This window comes from Photinus pyralis, unplaced genomic scaffold (assembly GCF_008802855.1).
Source record: "Photinus pyralis isolate 1611_PpyrPB1 unplaced genomic scaffold, Ppyr1.3 Ppyr1.4_LG1, whole genome shotgun sequence".
Classification (NCBI taxonomy): Eukaryota; Metazoa; Arthropoda; class Insecta; order Coleoptera; family Lampyridae; genus Photinus; species Photinus pyralis.
Genome location: NW_022170249.1, coordinates 56,001,109 through 56,025,418, shown reverse-complemented (window position 1 = coordinate 56,025,418; position 24,310 = coordinate 56,001,109). Strand labels below are relative to the sequence as shown.

General features: G+C 36.7%; 1 protein-coding gene and 1 non-coding gene across 2 annotated transcripts in view; one reads left to right on the top strand and one right to left on the bottom strand.

The window, feature by feature from the left end:
- Positions 1 to 4,297: 4,297 nt before the first annotated feature.
- The window catches only part of LOC116163592 (KH domain-containing, RNA-binding, signal transduction-associated protein 2-like), a 186,599-nt gene continuing 166,586 nt past the window's right edge, over positions 4,298 to 24,310 (bottom strand). The window contains exon 5 of the mRNA XM_031477608.1: positions 4,298 to 4,510. Coding sequence (XP_031333468.1) covers positions 4,298 to 4,510 — 213 coding nt within the window. The remainder of the gene's footprint in view (positions 4,511 to 24,310) is intronic.
- On the top strand, positions 13,132 to 13,203 carry Trnaa-cgc. The gene has a single exon. It is a non-coding gene; the product is annotated as a tRNA-Ala (tRNA).

Genomic DNA, 24,310 nt, shown 5'->3' with positions numbered 1-24,310 from the left:
GGAGAAAATTTAACGACTATTTAAACATCGCGCGTTTGACGGTGCGGTAGCAATTGTTTTAACAGCTGCATAGATCGGCATATATCCGCCAAAAAATTTATTTATTCATTTCATAGTGTGCTGTCAATTCGAACGGATAGTTTATACAGATTTCAGTGAGTTTTTTGAGAAGTTTCGAGGTTATTTCACCGCAATGTTGATAGACTAAACACGTTGTAAAAATTTCCCCGAACCGTTTGCGGTCCGAGAAAGTTCGTTGCTTACCATCGAGCTAAAATACTAGATTGGGGTATTTTGGGGTTTGAATTAAATTTGCCTCAATTGCATGGATTCAAAATGTTTCGTTTTACCAAAACGCCATCTGTGCGAAATATCGTGCACTTATTCATTAGTTGGCAACACTAGTCGCCATATTTGAAAGTCCAATTTCTTATTCAGATCTGTGGAATTTCCTAGTTCATTTGCCAAATCTTAAAAATGCTTTCAATTACCCCTTTGTTTTACAGTTTGAATTATATTTATATAATCTTTGCTTCATTATACTTTATTTTTTAGATTTTGCCTGAAAATACTTTCAATTTAAAAAATATTAATGCACCAAAACAAACAAAGCACAATCTTTCATAAGTCTATGACAATCAAGACTTTTTGTATACAATGATCCATTCACACCTTTATTTAAAATGAAAAGGAGGTTAACTTGACTCTAAAAACGATTTTTAAAGAAAATCTAAAACGAAATACAAAGTGAAATTTTCCATAAGACGCGCATGATGGTATAGGCAACACATCATACTGGTAACACCCCCTTAATATAGAATTATATAATTTTTGCATGGAGAAAATAGTATATTATGCATCAAATTCATATCTTGGGCTCTTAGTCTTTTTCCCAACCATCTCGGTGCGCGAATTTTGGCACGTTTTTGATCAAAATACATTGGCCCCAGAAAAAGAATTTAATATCTTTGAATCAAACATGCGGTTATCAAATTTGCATATGATGTACTCTTTCGGCATCAAGGTAATGCGTTTGAAAGCTTTTACAGTGTGTAAAGAATAATTTTGGGTACATTTTGCTCTAAAACTTTTGAGTTAGGCAACAGAGAAGAGTTATAGTGAATTGTTATACATCTAAAGATCATGCATAGCGGAAGTCCGAACTTGATACATGACCTAGGGAATGAGACATGTGACTTCTATTACATTGAGCTAACAGTTTTCCCTGTCCCCGATTCACTCGAAGTCTTATAACTTTTGTGCTTGTTGAGCCAGCTTCCTAAAAATCAATAGCGTCCTTTCTTAATGTCCAAAGTACCCGTACGCTAAATTTCAATACGATCAGCCACTTTTAAAAAGAGTTATAACGTACAGCGCACACGGACGGACGAACAACAATACAAAACTATAAAGGCCCTGAGGATCCTTAATAATGAGGACGCCAAAATTACTGACGTCTTAGTAGCATGAACTGGAAAAGCGGTGAAAACAAGAATATGCAAATTGAAGGTAAGATTTTAAAGTAGCACTAAAAACAGCCCACAAATTTGCAGATCGAATTACCGAAAAAGATCAAGTAAGTAGTAATGAAATTAGTTAGTTTATTTGCATACATTCTACATTACAAGCAGAGCAGTATTACAATTCGGACTTTTTTTTTAATTTCAATGTGTATCTATTATATATTTATTATTTATACATACCTACTCGCTGAAAAAACGATTTTTTAAATAAAAAGTTAAATAAAAACTATAGAATAACTAAAACGTCATGCTTATGAAATACTGTAAACAAAACAATTGCAAGTTTTACGTTAAAGGTGGTATTGTAATTTATGTCCTAAATCATTCATTTATAAGAAATTTAATACTAATAATAATAATTTAAATTCTATAACTTGATTTTCTTTTTTTTTAAGGAAAAAATTGAAAATCAACTAGCTCGTGCAATATATGCCAGTTACTGTCCATTGTCAATTGTGGAAAATCCAGAATGGATCCAGTTATTTAAAATGATTCGTCCAAGTTTTGTGTTACCCAGTAGACACAAACTGTCGAATACTAAGTTGGATTCTGAATTTGAGCGAGTGAGGGAGATGGTAGAATCCAAAATAAGTCAAAGTGAAGTTTTGGGACTGCAGAGCGACGGGTGGAGCAACATTAGAAACCAGGGAGTCATTAATAATTGTATAGTCACTACACCATCACCGGTACTTGTGGCTTCTATTGAAACTAGGACAAAACGACACACAGGGGAGTATATCGCTGAAGAGATGGGAAAGATAATTGAAAAATACGGGCCTGAAAAATTTTTTGGTTTTGTTTCCGACAATGCGAAAAACATGCGGTCAGCTGGAAAGATTTTAAGCGCAAAGTGTGATATAATTTCATATGGTTGTCTTTCTCACGGACTTAATTTGTTGTGTAGTGATTTACTTAAAATCAATGGCATTTCATCTGTAATGGTCAAAGTTACAGAAATCGCAAATCACATGAGACAAAAACAAGGCTTGTATGAATTATTAAGGAAGAAGCAAATTGAACACAAGAATATAAAGCCAAATGCAAGAGCAATACAATTACCTGTGAAAACACGCTGGTCATCAATGTTACTGTGTTTAAAAAGTCTTTATAACACAAAGCTCAGCTTACAAGGACTAGCTGTCTACCAAGAGGGAGCACCTATTATTAACAAATCCGTAAAGCAGTGGATCTTAGATGACGAGACATTCTGGGTTCAAGTTGCGAACTTAATTGACATCTTTCAACCCATTTGTAAATGGTTGAAAATCGTAGAAGGGGATTATTGTACAATCCAGTTTGCTGTTAAAGCTTTCAATGATATTAGAAAAGTGATCCAAGAAAATCTTTCACCGTCATCCCCACTTAACGAAGAAGAAAAGGGTACAATAATGGAATTAATAGCTAAAAGGAAAGCTTTTGTTATACGTCCTATACATTATGCTGCAGATTTGCTTAATCCAAAATCATTGAATATATACTTCACATCGGCAAAAATAAACTTCATTTAAAAGATCAGGATCTCATTAATGAAATTGCTCTTTACCGTAGCAAAAGTGGCAAATTATTTGGAAAGGAATTCATTTGGAAGAGCAGCCTCGACAACCCCGTCTCCTGGTGGAAAGGACTTTGTTCATCCACTTCGTTCGTCAAAAATAGCTTCGCGTATTTTAATGATGCCAGCTTCTTCGGCCGCCACTGAACGAAGTTTCAGCATTTATAGTCACATTCACTCAAAAAAACGAAATAGGTTAACAAATGAACGAGCGGCTAAGTTACTCTATGTGGCACATAATGAAAACTTGTTAAAAAAAATGGAAGTGGACTGCAGATCCATTTACGTATTTAATGATGATGATGATGATTTAATGAATAATAGTGTTGATGAGGATGAGGAAGATGTATGGATGGAAACTAACCACATGGAAGTGGGCTATCAAGATCACGATAATATAGATGACGAAATCGAAGAAGAAAGAATACCAAGTGATGAATATTTGTTTACAGATATACAAGAACGAGAAACAACAGTAACCACCGAAGACAGTGACGAAGACATGCCCTTGTCTCATTTTATCGACACGAATTTCACTATTCCTAGTGGCAAATTTTATTAAATGTGTAAATTTCTTGTGGTTTTTAATGTAAAGACATTTTTTGAATAAAATGGTATTTTTCTTTACGTAACCTGAAATATTTCCAATATTTCCGGAAATTTTACAACACTAGTTATGACAAATAAAATTATTGAAGTAAACTTAAAAAATTACTACAACCAAAAATCCGCACAGATCACCACAATAATTATAGACGTATGTCATGTAAAATAAATAAGGTAAGGTTTTTCTCGTAAATAAATGTTGGGGTTTAATAATGTAATCTAATGGTTAAATCTAATAAAAGTTTTTGTTGGCTATCCAATCAATACTTGCATTGCAAATGTTACCTTGTATTGGTAGGTATTTACTACCGCTAACATAGACTAAAATAGAGTATAATTAACGTAGACAACACTTGGGGGTCAATCTTCAGAACGCTTACTTTCCTATTGAATTTGGATTAGCAACCAAACGCCCGCATTGAAGGGTATACACTTTCAGTAAAGCATCTGCAGCTCAACGTTTTCGATGATACGGCTATTCGGTAAGCGAAAAGGTGTCAATGCAGGATTATACATACACCGAATCCCTTATATAAGGAAAATAATAACTGTGAATTCGTACCCACTTAGCAGAATACGGAAGGGTCGTTCGATTTTAAGAGGTGCACAATATATTTTACTTACCGGCGGGAACACCCCGAAGGGCAGGATGATCGTCCCCCACTGTATCGGGTACACCTTCCATACTTTCGCCTCCTAAGCTATCCTCGTTAGGGCACTCTGCAGTGGAATTGACGCCAGGTATATCTTCCGTTTTGCCGTTATTACGTTGACTAGATAATACTTGCATCTCCCACATCTGCTCTTGCCGAATGTCATCGTTGTAATCCTGAAATAATAGAACAATTAGTTTTATTGGCTCTAATACAAATAATTCGTCGTTTCTGAACGACCGTTAACAATGTTTTCTCGACTGCGTTAAGCTCAAAAGTCAGTAATGCGTGTTCTATTTAATGTTGGGGATTACGAAACGTTTTGAAAATCTCAGAGATGATTAAGGAACATCAAACGTTTTGCACGATATTCGTTATCCGTGTGTTTATACTTTGAAACTTTTAATCGGATCATTTTAAACAATACAGCAATTCTTATGACGAGGTTATCATCACTTTAAATAAACCTAATATCACTTCGCAGTTAAATATAAATTCTCCTTCGAGAATTCGCAGTCCACAAATAAATTGTATACAGTAAAATGAACGAGTTCGGCCTAGTATCGAATCCGTCGTGTTTCCAAGCGTACGAAGTAGTAGCATGCAGCCGTATAAGTTGCGTAAAAGAGTTCCTACTTAAGAAGTAAAATGTATAAAAAATCCACCAAAACGAATTATTCATGCCTTAGTAAACACCTTAGAACCAATTTGTGCTGAAGCAGCTTTTTGTACGTTTCTTTATGTCAGTATCAGAAAATTGTCTCATTTTAGATTTCCCAGGTGTACCTACTAAATTTATTCCCTCGACCACTGATACGATATTTCACAATTAGCCATTCACGTCCGCTTTATATCAATTTCTTTTATGAATAAATTATTTAACTTTAATTGTGATTTTTCAGTAGAAGGAAGTGAAGGGATCGTGATACAGAGTTTTTCTTCATTGATTTCAATCTGACAACAGATACTTTCATTTATACTGAATTGGGTGTCACTGAACTTGCCCTTTCCCACCAAACTCAAGAGAAACTCTCACGCTCAAACGGTAAAGGCGTGTAACATCCCAGAATTCGTTGTTACTTTATATTTTCTATTCACATTTATTTACCTTCCGTTTTGTTCTCACAATCACTCTTTCAATAAAGTGTATAAAATCTTGATAGGTATCCCATCTCGTGTATTGGAGAGAAAATAGATCATATTCTTTTTCGATCTTTGCGACAGAAGACTGCGCTTAATCTTTGTATATATACTGCCCTGATAAGTAAGAACACAGTAACTGAAAAAAATTCGAAACCGAGATTGATATGTTTGTATACTAAACGGACGTCGCTGAGTGTGAATCAATTGTTAAAAATGCAGTATCTGCAGTAGTTTTCAAGATTTTCATATAAAATGTAATGCAGTATCTGCAAATTTGCTTGAATTAATTTGTAGAAACGAAGTATCTACAAGTTAATAAGTAAAAACGTAGTATGTGCAAGTAGATACTGCGTTCTTGATTATTATTCGTCAGTTACTGCATTTTCTTCTATGATTCATGCAGATTACTCATAGGTATCTTAAATTATGGGCACTTACTGTGCTAGGCTGCATTCTCAATTTGCAGTTTTACTTGCAACGTGCGTTTTGATTATTTAACAGTAGAAGCTCTATATAGTCCTATTCTACATAAATGAAAAATAGTGATTAAACTTAATCGAAAATTTCCGCTTTTAGTGGCATACTAATGTTAGTAGTATCACAGTTCATTTGTGACTTGTAAGAATTTAACCTAAATTGCAATGAAACGCGCGCGAAAAATTGTGGATATGGCGTTGACAACAGCAAGTACGGTAGGAATCGCCGCCACAAGTTCCTATGAAGAAGTTACTTCTAATGAACCTTGTGCAAACGATGCGTACGCCAATATTATTAATGAAATATTTGAATCCCATGACCCAATAATATTTATGGATAATGAAATTCAAGGTAGGTTTATTACTATTTTTGCGCACATAAATATGTACTATAACATCTTTTTCTCGAAAGAAACTAATGACAACGTTATAATAGAGGAGACTCTAGTACCGTTTGAAGGGCAGATCGATGGGCATTTGAATAATCAAAATGCAGACGGAAAAGACGACGACCCAAAAGAACAAGAAAGCATGGATGGTAAGTAGACTCATATTGTAAAATTTTCGCTTTATGCTGTTTTTTGTGGTATAGAAGTAACAAAAAAGGGAAGTAAAAGAAAGAGAAAGCCGAAAGTTTCAAAACAGGTGAGGTTAGAAGAAAAGAAGCAGAAACTAGCAGAAAATCATTTCGTAAAAAGAAGGATGTGACAGTTCAAAGTGTATGGAGTCAAGTTCAAAGTGTCAATGGAGATCCAGCCGGTGACGTGCGAGGAGGTGCTGGCAGCGGCAGCAGGGCTCCCAGTGAATAAAGCACCAGGACCAGACAGAATTCCGGCGGAAATAGTGAAGGCAGTGGCGAAGGCAAGACCGGAGATCTGGACACAAATCGGCACGAGAGCTATTGAAACCGGAGTATACCCGGAGCAGTGGAGAAGGAGCCACCTGGTGACGATTCCAAAAGCAGCAGGGGCGCTTAGGCCGATATGCCTAATAGATTTCGCCGGGAAGATATTAAAAAAGATTTTCAAGGAAAGGATCCTTAAACAAATCGAAGACAGGTTGTCCCCGGACCAATACGGCTTCCGCAAAGGGAGGTCTACGAAAGACGCGTTGGAAAGGATAGTTGGAGAAGTTCGGGACGCAAATAGCGGTACGTGGAGGACGCGAGAGGTTTGCATTGTGGCGTCCTTGGATGTAAGAATGCTTTCAATTCCGCGTCGAGACAGGCCATAGTTGAAGCGCTGAGGGAACTGGGGGTCGACGACGTCATGATCAATCTCATGAGCAGTTACTTAACCGGGAGGTACGTGACAGTGAAGAAGCCGTCGGGACAGAAGTACACTTTTAAAGCTAGTGCGGGTGTGCCGCAGGGGTCCGTTTTGGGGCCACTGCTATGGATAGCGATGTACGACGGTACGCTAAGATTGCTGCGTGAGTGCGGAGTGACTGTGGTCGGTTTCGCGGACGATCTCACTGTGGTGGTTCGTGACCGCAGTTTAGAACGCGCGGGAGCTAAACTGCGCAGTACGGTGGACAAAATCAACGAGTGGATGCGGGCACGAAAACTTCAATTGGTGCCTGCTAAAACGAAAGTGGCGCTTATGACCGGAAGGCGGAGGTTACAGGAATATACTGTAGATTTAATGGGACAAAGACTTACGGCGGACACTTATATTAAGATATTAGGGGTAACCATTGACAGAAACTTATCGTTCATCGAGCAGGCCAAATTAGCAAGCACAAAAGCCTTGAAGGTGTACGGCGCGTTGAGCAAAATTATGTCCAATGTTGGAGGAGCGCGGGCCTCCAAAAGAAGGGTATTAGCGACGGCTGCACTATCGACGCTACTATATGGAGCGGAAGTTTGGGGCCCTGCCATGAGGTGGGGGGTCGCCACAGCAAAGGTAGACCAAGTGACGCGGCTGCTGGCGATAAGAATATGCAGCGCGTATCGCACGGTAAGCGCAGAAGACATAATGGTGGTGGCGGGACTTCTTCCGGCGCAGGTTGCTATCAAAGCGCGAGCGGAGAGGTGGGACCGAAGACAAAAAATTGAAGAATGGCAACAAAGGTGGTCAAAGCGAGTCATGGACAAGTAAACTAATCCCGAGAATCGAAAAATGGACGAGAAGAAAGCACGGTGAGGTAGACTACCAGCTCACCCAGTTCTTAACTGGACATGGGGAAAACGGGGTCTATTTGTACCGTTTTCGCAAGAGGGACAACGATAGGTGCGTAGACTGTGGAGAAAGAGATACTGCCGGTCACGCCGTTCTAGAATGCCCAAGATGGGGAAGACAGAGATCCGAATTGGAAACGTGGCTGGGACACCAGATCGGAAAAGAAAATATCGTCGACACAATGGTAGATTCAGAGAACAAGTGGCAAAGAATAAAAGGTTATATCTCAAAAGTTGTGAGCACAAGAGAGCAAGAAGGCCGAGAAAGGCAAAGAGCGGCGTAAGCGAGAAGGGGTAATATATTAAACTATAGCTAAGATCTAGGTGGCGAAAAACTGCCACCGGACCGTCCCCGGGCGCGATGAATGCCTTTGGTGATACCCGGCCGGGCTACTATGTGTTTAGAGAGAGGACAGGGTTTTAGTGGGTAAACCTTACCTAGATGGAAGGGAGTCCCACACACTCCCCGCTATAGAGCCAAGCGGGGAAGCCTATAAAAGGTTTCCCAAACCTCGATTAAAAAGTTCAAAGTGTAAACTAAAATGCCATGAAAACATATCAGATCTGCATAGAAAAACAATTAATATTGAATATTGGCAGCTCGACTGGATTCAACAGCGTTCCTTTATCTTGGCGCAGTGTTCTAAAGAAGACGTTAAAAGAAGAACTTTAAAAGACGATTCCTCTCAGCGAAGTATGACAGTAAAGTATTTTTTACACAATGAGACCGGCAAAAAAATTAACGTGTGCAAAATATTTTTTCTTACAACGCTGGGTTACGCTAAAAAAAACGATGGCGTTGTGTTTACAGTACTTTCAAATGCAACAACAATTAAAGGAACCATCAGACCTGTTCCTGATAAACGTGGTCGTCAACCGTCTAATAAAAAGATAGATAGAGAAATAGTAGCTCAACACATCGTGTCATTTCATCCTACTATCTCTCATTACAGAAGGGAGCACGCCTCAAATGTTAGGTATTTGCCAAGCGACGTGAACATAGCATTCATGCATAAGACTTTCTTCAAAAACACCCCAATATAAATATGTCATATGATCTATATAGGGAAATATTAAAAGATATGCATATTCATTTCACTAAACTTGGTCATGAAGAATGTGAAAAGTGCGAGACTTTTGAGCTTCACAATTCAGATCATCATAAGGATAATTTATGCGTTGAATGTGACATATGTTGTTCCTGGTCTCAACACATTAATAAAGCCAAAGCAAGTAGAAATAAATATAGAGAAGATGCCGACACTGCATTTGATAAAGATACTCTATGTGTATCGGCAGATTTACAAATGTAATTATGTTACCTCGGATAAATACTTTTAAATCTGTCGTATTTACAAAACGTCTAACGGCCTATCATGAGAGTTTTGTTCCAGTAGGGAAAAAGCAAAGAGATGTCAATGTTTTTTCAGTCATATGGCATGAAGCCATTTCAGGGCGCAACAAAGAAGATTTAACCAGTGGATTTTATGCGTTTTTTATGGAACACCGAGACAAAAAGGCAATTATTCTTTGGTTAGATAACTGTACGGCCCAGAATAACAAGTTAAAAAGTAATCGTAAACGATTTACATAAAGCGCATTTCCACTTGCATTCATTTCCCATTTGTAAGATGCAACTTCTGTTAAAATCGTAAAAATCCGGCCACAAATATGAAAGATAACGTTGCACATGAGCAATCTATTTTTGACATGCTATTTCAATTTCAGTTTATAAGAAGAATTTCAAAACCAAATTTTGAAACTGGCGTTAGATTTTCCTTTATTCCAAGCGCCTATGTATCAAATTTCATTTCAATTCTTCCATAAATAAAAAAGTTGGCACTGCGCATGCGCAAAACCAAATTTTGAAACTGGCGTTAGATTTTCCTTTATTCCAAGTGCCTATGTATCAAATTTCATTCAAATACTTTTATAAGAAAAAAGTTTGCAATTCGGTTTATAAATGGCTGAGATGCGAAAAGGGCACTGTGAATTTTGAATCGATTCGACTCAACTTTTGGCATTGCGTATTATATGGCTAAGGCTATGCCCATATTGAATTTCATGCAATTCAGTTCATAATTAACGGAGATGTAAAAGCGATCGGACATTTCTAAACAAAATTATCGTTCACACGGACAGATAGAGGGACAGACAGGCACAGGAACAGACGAATAAACCAACAGACAGACGAGAGACAACAATACAAAATTATAAATGATCTCTAGGATGGTTAATAAATGGCAAAAGTGTAAAATTATGGAACATGTAAAAAACGGTTTGTTGGTTTTTTTACAATAACTTTTTTAGCAATAAACGCAGAAAAAATTCCTTCCTTGGTACAAGACTCGACACCATAACGAACCAAATAGCGAAAAAGGTAGAACAATAGCTCCTAAGATAAAGAACTAGTAGCGTCGCAAAAGTAGCGGACGGACGGACGGACAAAGTGGCCACAATAGCGCATTTTTTTTTATTTTTGTGGAAATGCGCTAAAAACTGGTTAGTCCAGGAAATAGAGACTCAAAATGGACCATTTCCTGCAAAACGAGACGTAGTTCCAATTTTTTTTGCATGTCATGAAAGAATATCTGGTGGTTAAGAATCCAAGTTTTCGACCTCCCACCCCCTGTGCTTCCCCCGTACCACCCTTAAAACCAAAGAAATTTGGTTGGTTTTTTAGTTTTTCAATCATATCTTTTTATAGATTCATTTTACAAAAAAATATTGTTATCAGAAATTGTAGACTATAAAATTCTACACAACTTTCATATACACTACTTTTGTGTGAAATGTTTATTAAAAAAGATATAGAGCTTGAGAGTTGGTTATATTTTGAAGAATTCTGAAATTTCTATGTAGATGTTTTAACCAAATTTTATACTTTATCTCTATAATTAAGAGTTTTATGAGAAAATATCTTGAACTTATCGTGGTATAAATCCCCCTACGCTGCACCCTTACCAAAGGGGATGCATAATAATTCAACTTTCAACCCTTGCTAGTGGGGATATTTGAATCACTGTGAAATTGTAGGGCTTTCTAATATACGTTTGAAACAAAAAAATTATCTCACTTCAGTTCAGCTTCATCCTTAAAATCCTTCAGGGTCCTTTGAGGGTGGTACGGGGGAAGCACAAGGAGTGGGAGGTCGAAAACTTAGATTCTTAACCACCAGATGACTGTCTATGACATGCAAAAGAAATTGGAACTACTTCTCATTTTGCAAGTTAAAACCCTCTATTCCCTGGACTAGGTGTCTCCTATCGTTTTTTGTTTACATGGTGAACTTAAGTAAAGTGTTAACTGAGACAATAGAAGTAAATTATTTTGAAGCTGGCCACACTTTTATGAGTGCGGACAGCTTTCACCATCAGGTTGAGAAATCGTTGAAATACCAAAAAAAGACGTATGATTTTCGTGATTTTACTACCGCAGTTGCATCAGCTCAATCAGGAAAAGTAACTGTCAAAGCTATGGAAATAACTGATTTTTATTTATGGAAGGATTTACATTCCGTACAAAAAGTGAACAACTTAGGAATAAATAAACCAAAACCGATGTTAGCAAACATGGTGAAAATTAAAGCTACAAGAGGTAGTTTTCAACTGAAATATAAAACTTCTCATGTCGAGGAAGCACGATCTCAACTTTTTAAAGAGCACCGTCGTAAAGAAAACCCAATTGGCTGAACCAATACGTTTGACAGAACCAAAGCGAATTGAAGAGGAAACAAAAAAAATATTGTGAAGAATTTAGTACCACTAATGCTACGCAACAGAGCTGATTTTTGGAAAAATTTACCCGTTAGGAAATAATATGTGTTTAATCAACCGTGTTTTTGGAAAGTAATACAATTTTGAAGTTGTTTTATTAAGGATATTTTAAAGATAATTTTATTTTATTTATCAAATTTTGTAGTTACTACGTTTTTGCTTAAAAATTATCTTTGAAAGTAACATTCCAATTTACAGTATGTGCAATTAAATCATCAAACAATAGAGAAATTTTACGTTAGAAAAATGTATGCTTATGGTTTTCGGATGGTGGTTAGAATTTGGCTTTACCTTTGGCTAGGACATAACCCTTCTGATAACAATAATACGGGATATAATATTTGCATACCCAGTAAGCTTTCAACGAGTTTTTTTCAAAAATGTTACCAAAAATCCGCCCCCCCCCCCCCCCAAATGACGGTAAACAATCCAAACAAATCTTTAAGGCATAAATAGGTCACCCTCCCATTTTTCAACAGACGGTTACTCAAAACTGACAATTTGCAGATACTGATTTCTTAATTATGACGGCAGTATAGTTCGTGCATAAGGAAAGGAACATATTCATCTACAACTTCGGTTTTTAATGCTCATAAAAAATCATGGGACTCGTCGAAGAAGTGATCGAAATACTACTCTCCAATTCATCTTCCCTGTCTGCAGAATGAATACTTATCAATTTCCACATTTACTCGTCAGAATTCGAAGTAGCAACCAATTCAATAGTTTTTTTGTTCGAAATAAAATTTATTTTTGGGCTAATTCTGCAATTCAACAATCTCGATAAAACAGCTTACTGTGTTAAATTACTAAACTTTGACTTTGGTAGTCCAAAACTGTACTGCAAAGTGAGTTTGAATTTTGCAGATTTGTTCACAAAAACAGTTGAATCTTTAAGGACACACTTAATGAATAATCATATATCAAACGCGTTAGAGAAGAAGAGAAAGTTGTAAAGTACTACGATTCGTTATTGATTTTGTCCATGGAAATATGTGTAGCAAATTATTCGCACTGTTTCTGCAAACAAAACTGCTGAAAATACGGCAACTATTACAGTTTGCCACAATTTTCCTGACTAATGATACAAACGGCAGGTGCCAATTAGAATTCATCTGAATGAGAATTATGTTAACGAGTACCTATTTTTTAACAATGTTGTATAATATACAAATGCGTTCCGTATGTTAACTTTATACTATCAACCAATCGTCTTCACACAAGGGGGTGTAACTCAGTGGTAGAGTGTCTGCTTCGCATGCTGAAAGTCCTGGGTTCAAATCCCAGCTCCTCCAAAATTTTTTCTGATCAATTTTCCATCATGAAAAAGTTTCCATACTTTCCCAGTTCCTACGTTGTATTCCATACATTATACGAGTTTCTTCTCAAATAGCATGTGCACATTTGATTTAATTGGTGCGAAAAGTGGAAAGAAATAGATTAATGTAATATTTTTTCTCCAAGAAATTCGGTGCGAATATTCAGGCCTATGATATATCATTTGGGTTATTCATAACTCCAATCGATTATAGTCGCTTAACGGAGGGATCTAACCGGTCCTTAAACGGAAATTTATTTTTGTGGTATGCTGTATCAATAGTGTAACCACATTGGTTTAAGAAAGGAACAAAGTTTTGTGATATAACAACTTCTTGAAGAAAAGAAAGCTACTTATGCGTGATACGTGTGTGACAAACAGAGATAAAAAAACATAAACGGGTCCGGTTTTGTTTACAGATTATGCTTATGAATCACTCGCGCATACCTGGTTTGTTTTCAGCTTAGTTTTCACCAGTAAACGTAACCCCAGTTTTGCAATAAATTTACATTTTACAATGAATTTAAATAATAAACCGATACAACGAAATATCGAAGGATCCTCAGTATTACAATCACTTTTAACGACAATTTATTTTAATCTTACAAAATACATTTTATAGTTAACAAAAATGCATCAAATTCATGTCTTGGGCTTTGAGATAATGCTCTTGGTTTTTTTCCCAACGATCTTGGTGCATAAATAACGATTTTGACATGTTTTGATCAAAATCCATGTGGTCCATAAAAATAGATCAAATTCATGTTTAGATCATTGAGATAATGCTCTTGATCTTTTTCCCAACGATCTTGGTGCATAAATAACGATTTTGACATGTTTTGATCAAAATCCACGTTTTCGCCAAAAATTCATCAAATTCATGTCTTGGGCATTGAGATAATGCGCCTAGTCTTTTTCCCAATGATCTTGGTGCATAAATAACGATTTTGACATGTTTTGATCAAAATCCACGTGGTCGCCAAAAATGCATCAAATTCATGTCTTGGGCATTGAGATAATGCGCCTAGTCTTTTTCCCAACGCTCTTGGTGCATAAATAACGATTTTGACATGTTTTGATCAAAATCCACGTGGTCGCCAAAAATGCATCAAATTTATGTCTTGGGCATTGAGATAATGCGCCTAGTCTTTTCCCAACGATCTTGGTGCATAAATAACGATTTTGACATGTTTTGATCAAAATCCACGTGGGCGCCAAAAATGCATCAAATTCATGTCTTGGGCATTGAGATAATGCGCGTAGTCTTTTTCCCAACGATCTTGGTGCATAATTAACGATTTTGACATATTTTGATCAAAATCCATGTGGCTTCAGAAAAATAATTTAACATTTTTGAATCACACACATGCGGTTATCAAACGTGCACGTTATCAACTCTTTCAGCATCAAGATAATGCGTTTGAAAGCTTTTACAACTCTAAATTCATGTGTAAAAAATAATTTTGGGTACATTTTGCTCTAAAACTTTTGACCGAGACCACAGAGAAGAGTTATATTGAATTGTTACACATCTAAGAGTCATAGGGAATAATCTAGCGAAAGTCCGAACTCGATACATGACCTAGGGAATGAAATATGTTAATTTTTTTATTATATTGAGTTCGCAGTTTTTCCTGTTCCCGATTCACTCGAAGTCGTATAACTTTTGTTCCTGTTGAACCAGCTTCCTGAAAATCAATAGCGTCCGTTCTTAATGTCCAACGAACCCGTATACCAAATTTCAACACAATCGGCCACTTTTAAAAAGAGTTAGAGCGCACACGGACGGACGGACGGACGGACGGACGGACGACAATACAAAACTATAAAGGATCTGAGGATCCTTAATAATGTGCAAGATGCTGACGCAATCGACGAAAATCCAGCAAAACGGAAACGTTTAAAAAAAACCACAAAGCAGCAGTACGAGGACTTACTGGAATTTGTGGGAAGCAACAGAATCCTACTAACCGGGAAGACGAATCCCAAAGAAGTCCATAAAATTACTCAATTGTGGGATGAATTTGCAAAAAGAATCAACGCCAAAGCAATAGGACCACCAAAAAGTAGAGAACAGTGGCGAAATGTGAGATGTAAAAAACCGTTGTAGGCACTTATAGTTAATTTAAATGCAGGTTTTCAGTGAATGGAACACAAAAGTAAAAAAAAGAGCCGCCAAATTGCAGTGCTTCAGCAGGCGACGGGTGGAGGGCCACCAGTTAATAAAGTGCTCACTGATCTGGAGGAGATGCTATTAGCTCTCATTTCCAAGATACATTTAGGGGATACAATAATCATTGATACCTTGGGAAATAATCGTAAGTAATGTTGCATTTAACATAAATAATGTACAATTTTATTGTTTAAAGCTGTGGGAAATGCCGATACGAGAGGTGTACAATTTGGAATAGATTTCGATCACATATACAGTGCAACTGCGATAAAAACAACCAATTGTACTGATATATATCCAAAATAGAATTTGGCACTTGATATAACTGGCGATCAAAAATGAGTTGCTGTCGAGTCGCCTTTGGAAGTTCAAGTTTAAGCGCGTTTGCACATTACGCAACAGCGACACGACTTATCGCATGCGATTTGCCGCAACGAAATCGTATTTCCCACCGACGCGACGTGTGCAAGACTCATTTGATTGTATTGGCGATATTTCATCGTATCCCATAGTGTGGAAGCTTTGCGTTCATTTAAAGTAGTTAGAGCGCCTAGGTAAAAGTAACAAGAAGTTGGTGAAAATTTGGTCACTTATTCTCTGAGAGACGCACTTTCTAATGGTCAAAAGAAAAAAGTGTTCCTATGTGCCGTTTCTGAGATATTTGACAGTAAAAACAGGGTATTTTAACATTGGGCCCTTATGGACAGACTCAGTTTTTCTGAGCTAGTGAAGGTTTTTGTATCAAGACTTAAACGAGATGGGTCTCATTAGAAGCGAAATTTTGTGACGAATCTAAATATGCACGGAAAAGTACATGTTCATGATGAAATAAGGAAGATATTTACCGCCGAAGCGGCGTCTGCTCTGACGCGGCGGCACGCTATGCAACACGCGTTTAAATCTGATGACTTTTCCACTAGGTCTAGTATATAGCTGAGCTAGGACAATCTTTTCCTTCTTCTGCTGAGCACTTTTCTTCACAAAAGGCATGGTGTCTTTCAGAAAGAACACCAAAACCAGCGATATTTATAAAGGCCTGCACACGTCTTGTTGACACACTGATCGGATCGAGATCAAGATAGCGGCTGGGGATCTCTGGCGCCAACATCGAAAAATCAAATCCACTACACCGACTTCACGCAAAACGCCAAATTATTTAGTTTCCCGGCTTTTACATACGTCTCGCATACGTTTTGATTAAGAATAAATATATTCGTTTAGGATTTACCGCTTACACTGTGAATATTTAGTCGCGGTGTGTCGTGAACATTTAGTGTGCAAAGGTTTGAAACAGGGTCGAAAAGTACGGACACTAGTCAAGTTGACTACTATATATACCTTTTTAAAAATCATATAAGACGTTTGCATTGTGCTGAGGTACAAAATACCACTCATACCGTATTTCTAATTATGTTTCCTTCATAACAACATTTTTTTGGGGACGTTTACCGTAAGTAATAGGTAGGCCGAGTACATCACTTGACTTCAGCCGAACGCGCTCTAACTACTTTAATGTAATTTTGCTTCATCCGATATTGCAACGACATAAATCGCATCGGTGTCTCATAGTGTGCAAACGTCCTAATACAGTGCAACACGACAAAAGCTTACGAATTTAGGGAGTTTTCAATTTTATTTCATAAATTTTAATTTCATAGATTGCCAACCTTGACTGAGTTACTGCTAACCTCCACTTTTTTCGTTCCGTTGAATGAGCTTGATTATTTCCATATAACCGCGTGTCATCGTTAGGTAACATAACCCTCTCTAGAACTAGATATATCATACGAAATTTTGGTTTGTAACGGAAATAGGTTATTTTCGAGCATAACCTTTCCGTTACCTATAACTGAAATGATATATCATAGGCCTGATTATGTACTTATGACCCTATGAGACAGAGTAGAACAGTTATCCCTGTATCAATCCTGTTGTAACCAGGTTTTTTGTTTGTATAGTTCTCAAGTTCATAAGTTACGCAAGAGTGCTCCTCGAATTTCCTGAAAATTCTAAAAAATTTTTGCTCAAGTTCCTGTCACTTTCACTATTCAATTTCTTCCTCAAGGTCACCATTAGGCCCCTCCTTAAATAGGTGTACCCAGGTGTTAAATATATTTAATAAATACATTTAAATCCACTAATACCTTAAATCCCATTAATTACACATAAATTCCATTAATTACACTAAAATCTCGCTAATACAATTAAATCATTGCTTAAATGCAGAGCGAGCATTTTAAAATTAAAACCTGAGATCTGAATTGCATTTCCCGTGCGGCTCAAATTTCGGCACGAGTCCCTCTCGTGCGTTTTGCATCTTCGCTTCCTCAAAATTATAACTGCGTGGGTTAAACAAAGGATACGCTGATTCTCCAAGAGAATATTTCTTCGATTAATATTTACCAGAACATTTTTCATAGTAAGTGAATGGTACAATTATTTAATTTTTGATAGTAATGGTTAGTGCAATTTTCTATTTTAGAGGTAAGTATTTAGTTATTAAGTTATTACTGATTTCCTCACATTTTTGTATTTCTGTTAAACATTAAGGCTTCTGTTTAGTTAAAAATTTTCAAGAGAATTAAAGCTATCAAATCAACTAGAACTGGAATTTTTATCCAAATTGTCTACGTGAAATTAAACTGATAGATAGTGATCCAAAATCCAATGTTATGTCAATAAAATGCAGTATTTGCCCGAAATCTGTTAAAATTTATAAGGCGTTATATTATATTTATGGGTATTTATAAATATTTATAAATACTCATAAATACAATAAATACGGCAACTCGGAGTGTATTTATAAATAAGTGTACCACTTTTTTTAGGAGTGTCCTACTCTTTTCAAAGGTCGGAATACACACGTCCAAGTGCTGCAGGACATAACATTGGAGGGAGGGGGAATTTCAATATTGTCACACCATTATCCATTGCACATTTGATCAAGGGTTCATCTACATGTGAGACATGCCCATCATATATTAATGAGACCAGCCCCACATCATCAATATTTGTCAGGAATGATTTTTGTCGTAGGAAGATGCCAGACTCCATCCAACCATTAAATGTTGCTGCATACGTTGTACCAGGATTGCCGTCAGGTTCAATCCATTCATCCCATATGTTCTTCCCTGTATATACCTACTATTAAGGGTGAACTTTGCTTCCAGCGGCATTGACGCTCATCAATACGGTAATGTTCTCTCTGCCAGGACCGAATGTAGTTCTAGAAGAACGTGCACCCATTTTGTTGTTTTTTTTGTGCTGGGTCTGTTTCAGTGTGAATATACAATTTGACGGGAGCATTTTTTTCCTACATTTATTTCCCGCAAGCACAATATTGTGAAATATATTAACCATTTTTTCTAAAAATTTCACAAGTATTTTCAAAAATTAAAATGCTAACGCCAAATTTTATTATTAAATGGAATACAAATTTGCTTTTTAATTTTCTTCAAATTAATTTTTGGGACTGTAATATCGGTCAAAAGTTAGTCATTTTTGACGTATTGTGTGTTACCTACCATATCTCCACAACAACCTTCTTTCCAGTGAGTTCAGTAAAAAAATATTTGAAAAACTTCTGTAATAATGTCCATTTTAAACTATATCTTACGGGAATGACAGAAATAAGTTACGTTTTACTAAATTGATCAATATACTGTCTTAGAACATTTTAATATGGTGGAAAATCGTGCCACATAATGTATAATTGCGTACCGCCAAACTATTTTAGGGTGAGGTATACATAATGTAGATTAGGAACAGTTGAAAGTTATATCACGAAAAGTTTAGTCTTAATTATTTTGATGGTAATCTCCATTTAGATGATAATAAAAGTTTTCGATGATACTTGTTGTCTCGCTTTATTATTCCACATGCAAGTAAGTTTAGGTGACGATTACAAGTACGACATTACGGTACGGGGCTGTGAGTAAAACGTTTGACAATTATGAGTAAACTTCAAACCGTATAAACTTGTAACTGTTCACTTGAACAAAAGTTTACTCTCAAGTTTGTTGTGGTAAGTGTGTAGAAGTATGTTGCCAAACTAATGAAAAATCATGAGAACAATTCTGTAATAAATCTTTTACAACATTACACCAAAATGATATCTCAAGCAACGGCTGTAATGGTGGATTTCATATGTCAGAAAGTTTATAAGTCATTTATATTTTTATTAACGCGTAGACTAAGCGTATCGCTTTTATTTCACGATTGTTTATTTACAAAAATTGATACTTTTGTAATACTACAGAAACATTAAATAGTTCTATGAATCTGGTTGCTAATTTGACGCCTACGTATGAAATGTGATCCAACTGGACCGTAAAGACGTGTTGGTTTAAAATAGGTGATTATTGTCTTAGTTGCGCATTATAACGTAGATTCCTTTCTTTATAATAAAATGTTATTCCTAAGAGTTAGAATAATAGCGTGTCAGAAAATTCGCGTAACCTTGTAATTTTCGCAAAATTGTGCGCACAGTATTATTTGATTCAAGACAAATGGTGTGTCGAGTGATATAAGGAATTGCTTTTTAGTTGATATTCTCGAGAATAGTTTTCGAGGCGCTGTTTTGTCTTTTGACTTGTTATTCGAGTTTGCATTTACGACTTTTGGCTTGGCTTGATTCAATTGCGTGACGCGTACCTAACAGTCGTCAGTATGTCGTGTTTGCATGTACTTAGTTGTTTTATAAATTGAAACATAGGAAAATCCCTTTTGGCTATAAAACATACCTATTTATTAAATAAGGTAGAAGCAACAAAATTTTAATTATAAATTATAGGTCACGCCTAATATTAATTAATTTGACAGCTCGCGTTAAGAAGCTATCAGTGAGTTGATTGTGTGATTAAATACAATTGTGGACTAAATAATAACCGTGTAATACATAGATCGGTGTGATTGGTGAGGTTCCAACCGCCCCACTGGCTGTCATTTTTTAAACTTTAGTCTAAGGTTACCTTATCCAGTACCCTCAGATACCTTCTGAACTGAAGAAGGTCCGGCTATTTAACAATGTATTGCATGTACTTATATGGTTTCTATTTCTTGCACACCATCGGTGCATCCTTATCTCAAAGTTTTGGTAAAGTCGCAGAGCCGATTCTGTTAAGAATGTTTACTACAAAAGCCTCTGAAATTCACATGGTATTTGATTGGCACTTTTTTCCAGTAATTAAAGATTGCACGCGCGAAAAACTAAATAAATAACACTACCTACCGAAATTTAGGAGTATGATAAAATCTTTTATTGAATAAATAAATCCAACAATTTTCATAAAAGTTTCGAGTAGCTTGAAAACACAGCAATACCATTGATAGAGCATGAAGGTTAATATTGCCGTATTACCCTAGGCATAAGTTGAAAATTTTTAAACTATAGATCCATTGTAAGTACTTTTTTAATCATCGACATTGATATGAAAAGTTTAAGTGATCATAAACGCGGAGCAATTTCGCGTGAATTTACATTTACAGCAATTTACTTACTCACTCACTCAACGGTGATGAAATCGGTGATGTGAAAATAAAACAATTAGCACATATTTCAATTCATTATTAGGCTAAAAGGGGCCTTTTCCGATAAATTAGAAGCCATAAAATTAGAAAGGCAGAATGAAGCTAATGAAGCAAATGTAATATTTTATATGCGCTTGAAAATTTTTTAAATCCATTTAGACAACGTGCATGCCCAGGCGTAGTGCAAAGCGTCAAACGTTGTGGAAGTAACAATAAATTAATAATAAATACGTTCAAAATAATGCATTACATTTCATGATTAGTGTTTTAGGAGAACTGAAAGGAAAGTAATTATTATACAGTGCACAGATTAAAACTTTACTCAGACGGCTTCCTTTAGAACAGAAATTACAAATTTCCAGCCATGTATGGTGCTTTGATCTAGAAAGTAATGCCATCGGTATATAAACATCAAACTTCACAGGGCTTCTAAATGAGGTGTCAAGAATGTTGGCTGATAGTTGAAAACTGTTAATTTCATTGGATAATAACTGCAGCTTTGAACAGTTGAATGCGAGATGCAATCTGAAGTTTCCGACAGGCAACGCGAAATTTGTATTTACATATTTACAAACTGTTAATCATTACAACTCGTACACGTGCACAACACTTCTGTCTCGTAGAAAGCCGAGAATCGAAGTTTTTAGTAATTTCTAATTAATAATATGCGATTATGGTGAAGAGTGCATGGTGAAATTTAAATGAATGTAACGATTGCGGCGGTGGGGTAATCACTGTAATTTAATTTTGCTTTTATCGTTAGACATATCAAACATTGTCATTGAAAGTATTTAAGGTATGCATAGGTAATATATAAATAGCTTTGTAATTAATTTATTGGCCCTTTTAGATTTCCAACAAATCCTGTTATTCGAAAGCAAATGCTGAAGACGTTTTGATTAAAAGAGGGCGACATTTTCATAGCTACTAAAGTATGTAGCAAACATTTTTCCGATGAGTGTTTGACATACCCTTTGAGGGTGAAAAAAAACCATGTATTCATTTAAATGTATTTCGTTTCTTACTGGGTTCTGACGAAAACCGTAACGTATAATGTGTAGCTTACAAACCAGCGTTGCAATGTATTTTGTTTACAAAATGGCCATCGTGCGTGGTCTGTTTTCAAATCATCGTTTTTTATGGTTTTATTTAAGCATAATGAAAGTTTAATAACAATAAAATAGTTGAGGTGTTAGTGAAAACGCATGGAAGTTTAATTGCCGCCATCCATATTTTATTAATCTTTGGTAATTGAATTCATTTATTTGGGAGATTCCGCAGTATTGGACGGATCCACCTTTATCTCTGTAGGAGGATATAATCGCGTTTTTTCTTCTTGTTCCTCGTAAGTACGTCATTTGAATTTTATGTACTTGAAGTGTACATTTCTGTAGGTTTCGGCTGATATTTCCAGATTGTAATTTCCATCGACGATTGTTGCATTCATCTATAATTAGGTTTTTTTTTGTAAAAAACTTGTTTTATTTTCATTGTACGTTCTGTCTATTATTTGTGAAAACGAATGACGACGTGTCTGTCGTCGAAGTTAGAAGTCGTTCTGGTCCTACCACAGAGCATGGTCAAGACGAGATCGACTCATCAGAAGTACCTCAAGCATCTAGTCAAAAGTTTGCAAAAGAAGTGAACCTCGATCTCGATGTTGCCAAAAAAAACGTAATTGAAACCGTGCCTTTTGCTCCTTCCGAAGCCAAAGATGTGAATGTCGACGATGTAGGTTGCTGGCCTTCTACTATGACCGACGATGTCAGAACGCTTATAGTACGTCGCGGATCTGACTCGGTACAGCACATCGATTCCAAATTTGCCGATGTTGTTCGCTCAGGGACTTTAACAAAGGGCGGTATCCGAAAACTAACCAGAGAGTGGTTCTACAAACTATTATCTAACGGCGAAAAGGTTCTCCGAACATGGATGGTGTACTCGCCTTTAAAGCAATCCTTGTATTGTTTCTGTTGCAAGCTGTTTGGCAATTCCAATTCAGGCACGAACTTCGAATCTGAAGAAGGATTCAACAAATGGTGGAAGCTAAATCCAAAAATCGGAGACCATGAGAACAGCCTGGATCATGAGCAGAGCTTCTTGAAATGGAAGGAGTTGGAAGTACGCCTGAACCGTAAAGCAACCATCGATCAGAAACAACAAGAAGTTTTCGAAAGTGAGGAGAAAAAGTGGAGGGATATACTGTACCGGTTGCTGAATATTATCCAGTTCTTAGCCAAACAAAATCTGGCTTTCAGAGGACATTCGAGGAGATGACAGTGGCAATCGCGAGAACTTTTTGGAGTTAGTGCACCTTCTAGCTAAATATGACCCTCTTCTAATGGAACACATGACAAAAATAAGACTGGGAGTAAGAGTCTCAGTTTCGTATCTATCTAACCACTCACTCAACTTGGCTGGGGTACACGCTGCTTCTGAATCAGTGAATTCCGTAACGTTTTTTGGAACTCTGGAGAAGCTATTTGCCTTTTTTTCTGCATCAACTGCTCGGTGGAACACTTTGGTTGTCGTCACAGGTCAAGCAGTGAAACGAGTCACTGAAACGCACTGGAGCGCTAGACATGAAGCTGTCAAGACGCTTAAAAATAAGTTTGAGGAAGTTCTTGAAGTACTGGAAGAATTGACGGATTCATCTCAAACTTCCGAAACAAGATCGGGAGCCGGTCTTCTTCTGGCAGCCATGCAGTCATTCAACTTTCTCACTTTTCTTGGCTTTTGGGCTGCAGTGCAGCTCTTCTAGTGGAAAACAGAGACCGTTTCGTCCAAGCCGCAATCGATTTTGCTAAGACTCTCTGCGAAAAACTCGGAATCGAACTTAAAACGACAAGAATTCGCAGGAAAAAACGCATTCATGGGGATGAATCTGCAGATGCAGCTTTGTCTCACGAGCAGGAACTCCGTCGAGAGGTGACAAGATTATTGAAGAAATGACGACTCGATTCCAGCAAGTTCAAGAAATAGCGGACAAATTCGGATTTTTGACGCCAGCAAAACTTTTGGACAGCAAGTACGAGTGTGATCTTTCCCATGTATTGGAATTGGAAGACATCGACAAGGATGAGTTTCAAATAGAGCGGAAGCGTCTCCAGCAGTTTGTCGCCAGTTCTGAATCAGAGGGAGATATAAAGGGAAAAGGACCACTGCAGCTTCTCCAGTTCATACAAAAACTGAATCTGGGAATTTCGGTTCCAAATATAGTTATCTTGATTCGTATTTATTTGACTTTGGCAATTAGTGTCGCTAGTTGTGAAAGGAGCTTTTCGAAGTTGAAACTAATCAAAAATTATCTCAGATCCACTATGAGCTCCACGTTTTTGAAACCGCTAATACTATTTTATTATTTTTTATTGATACTATTTTA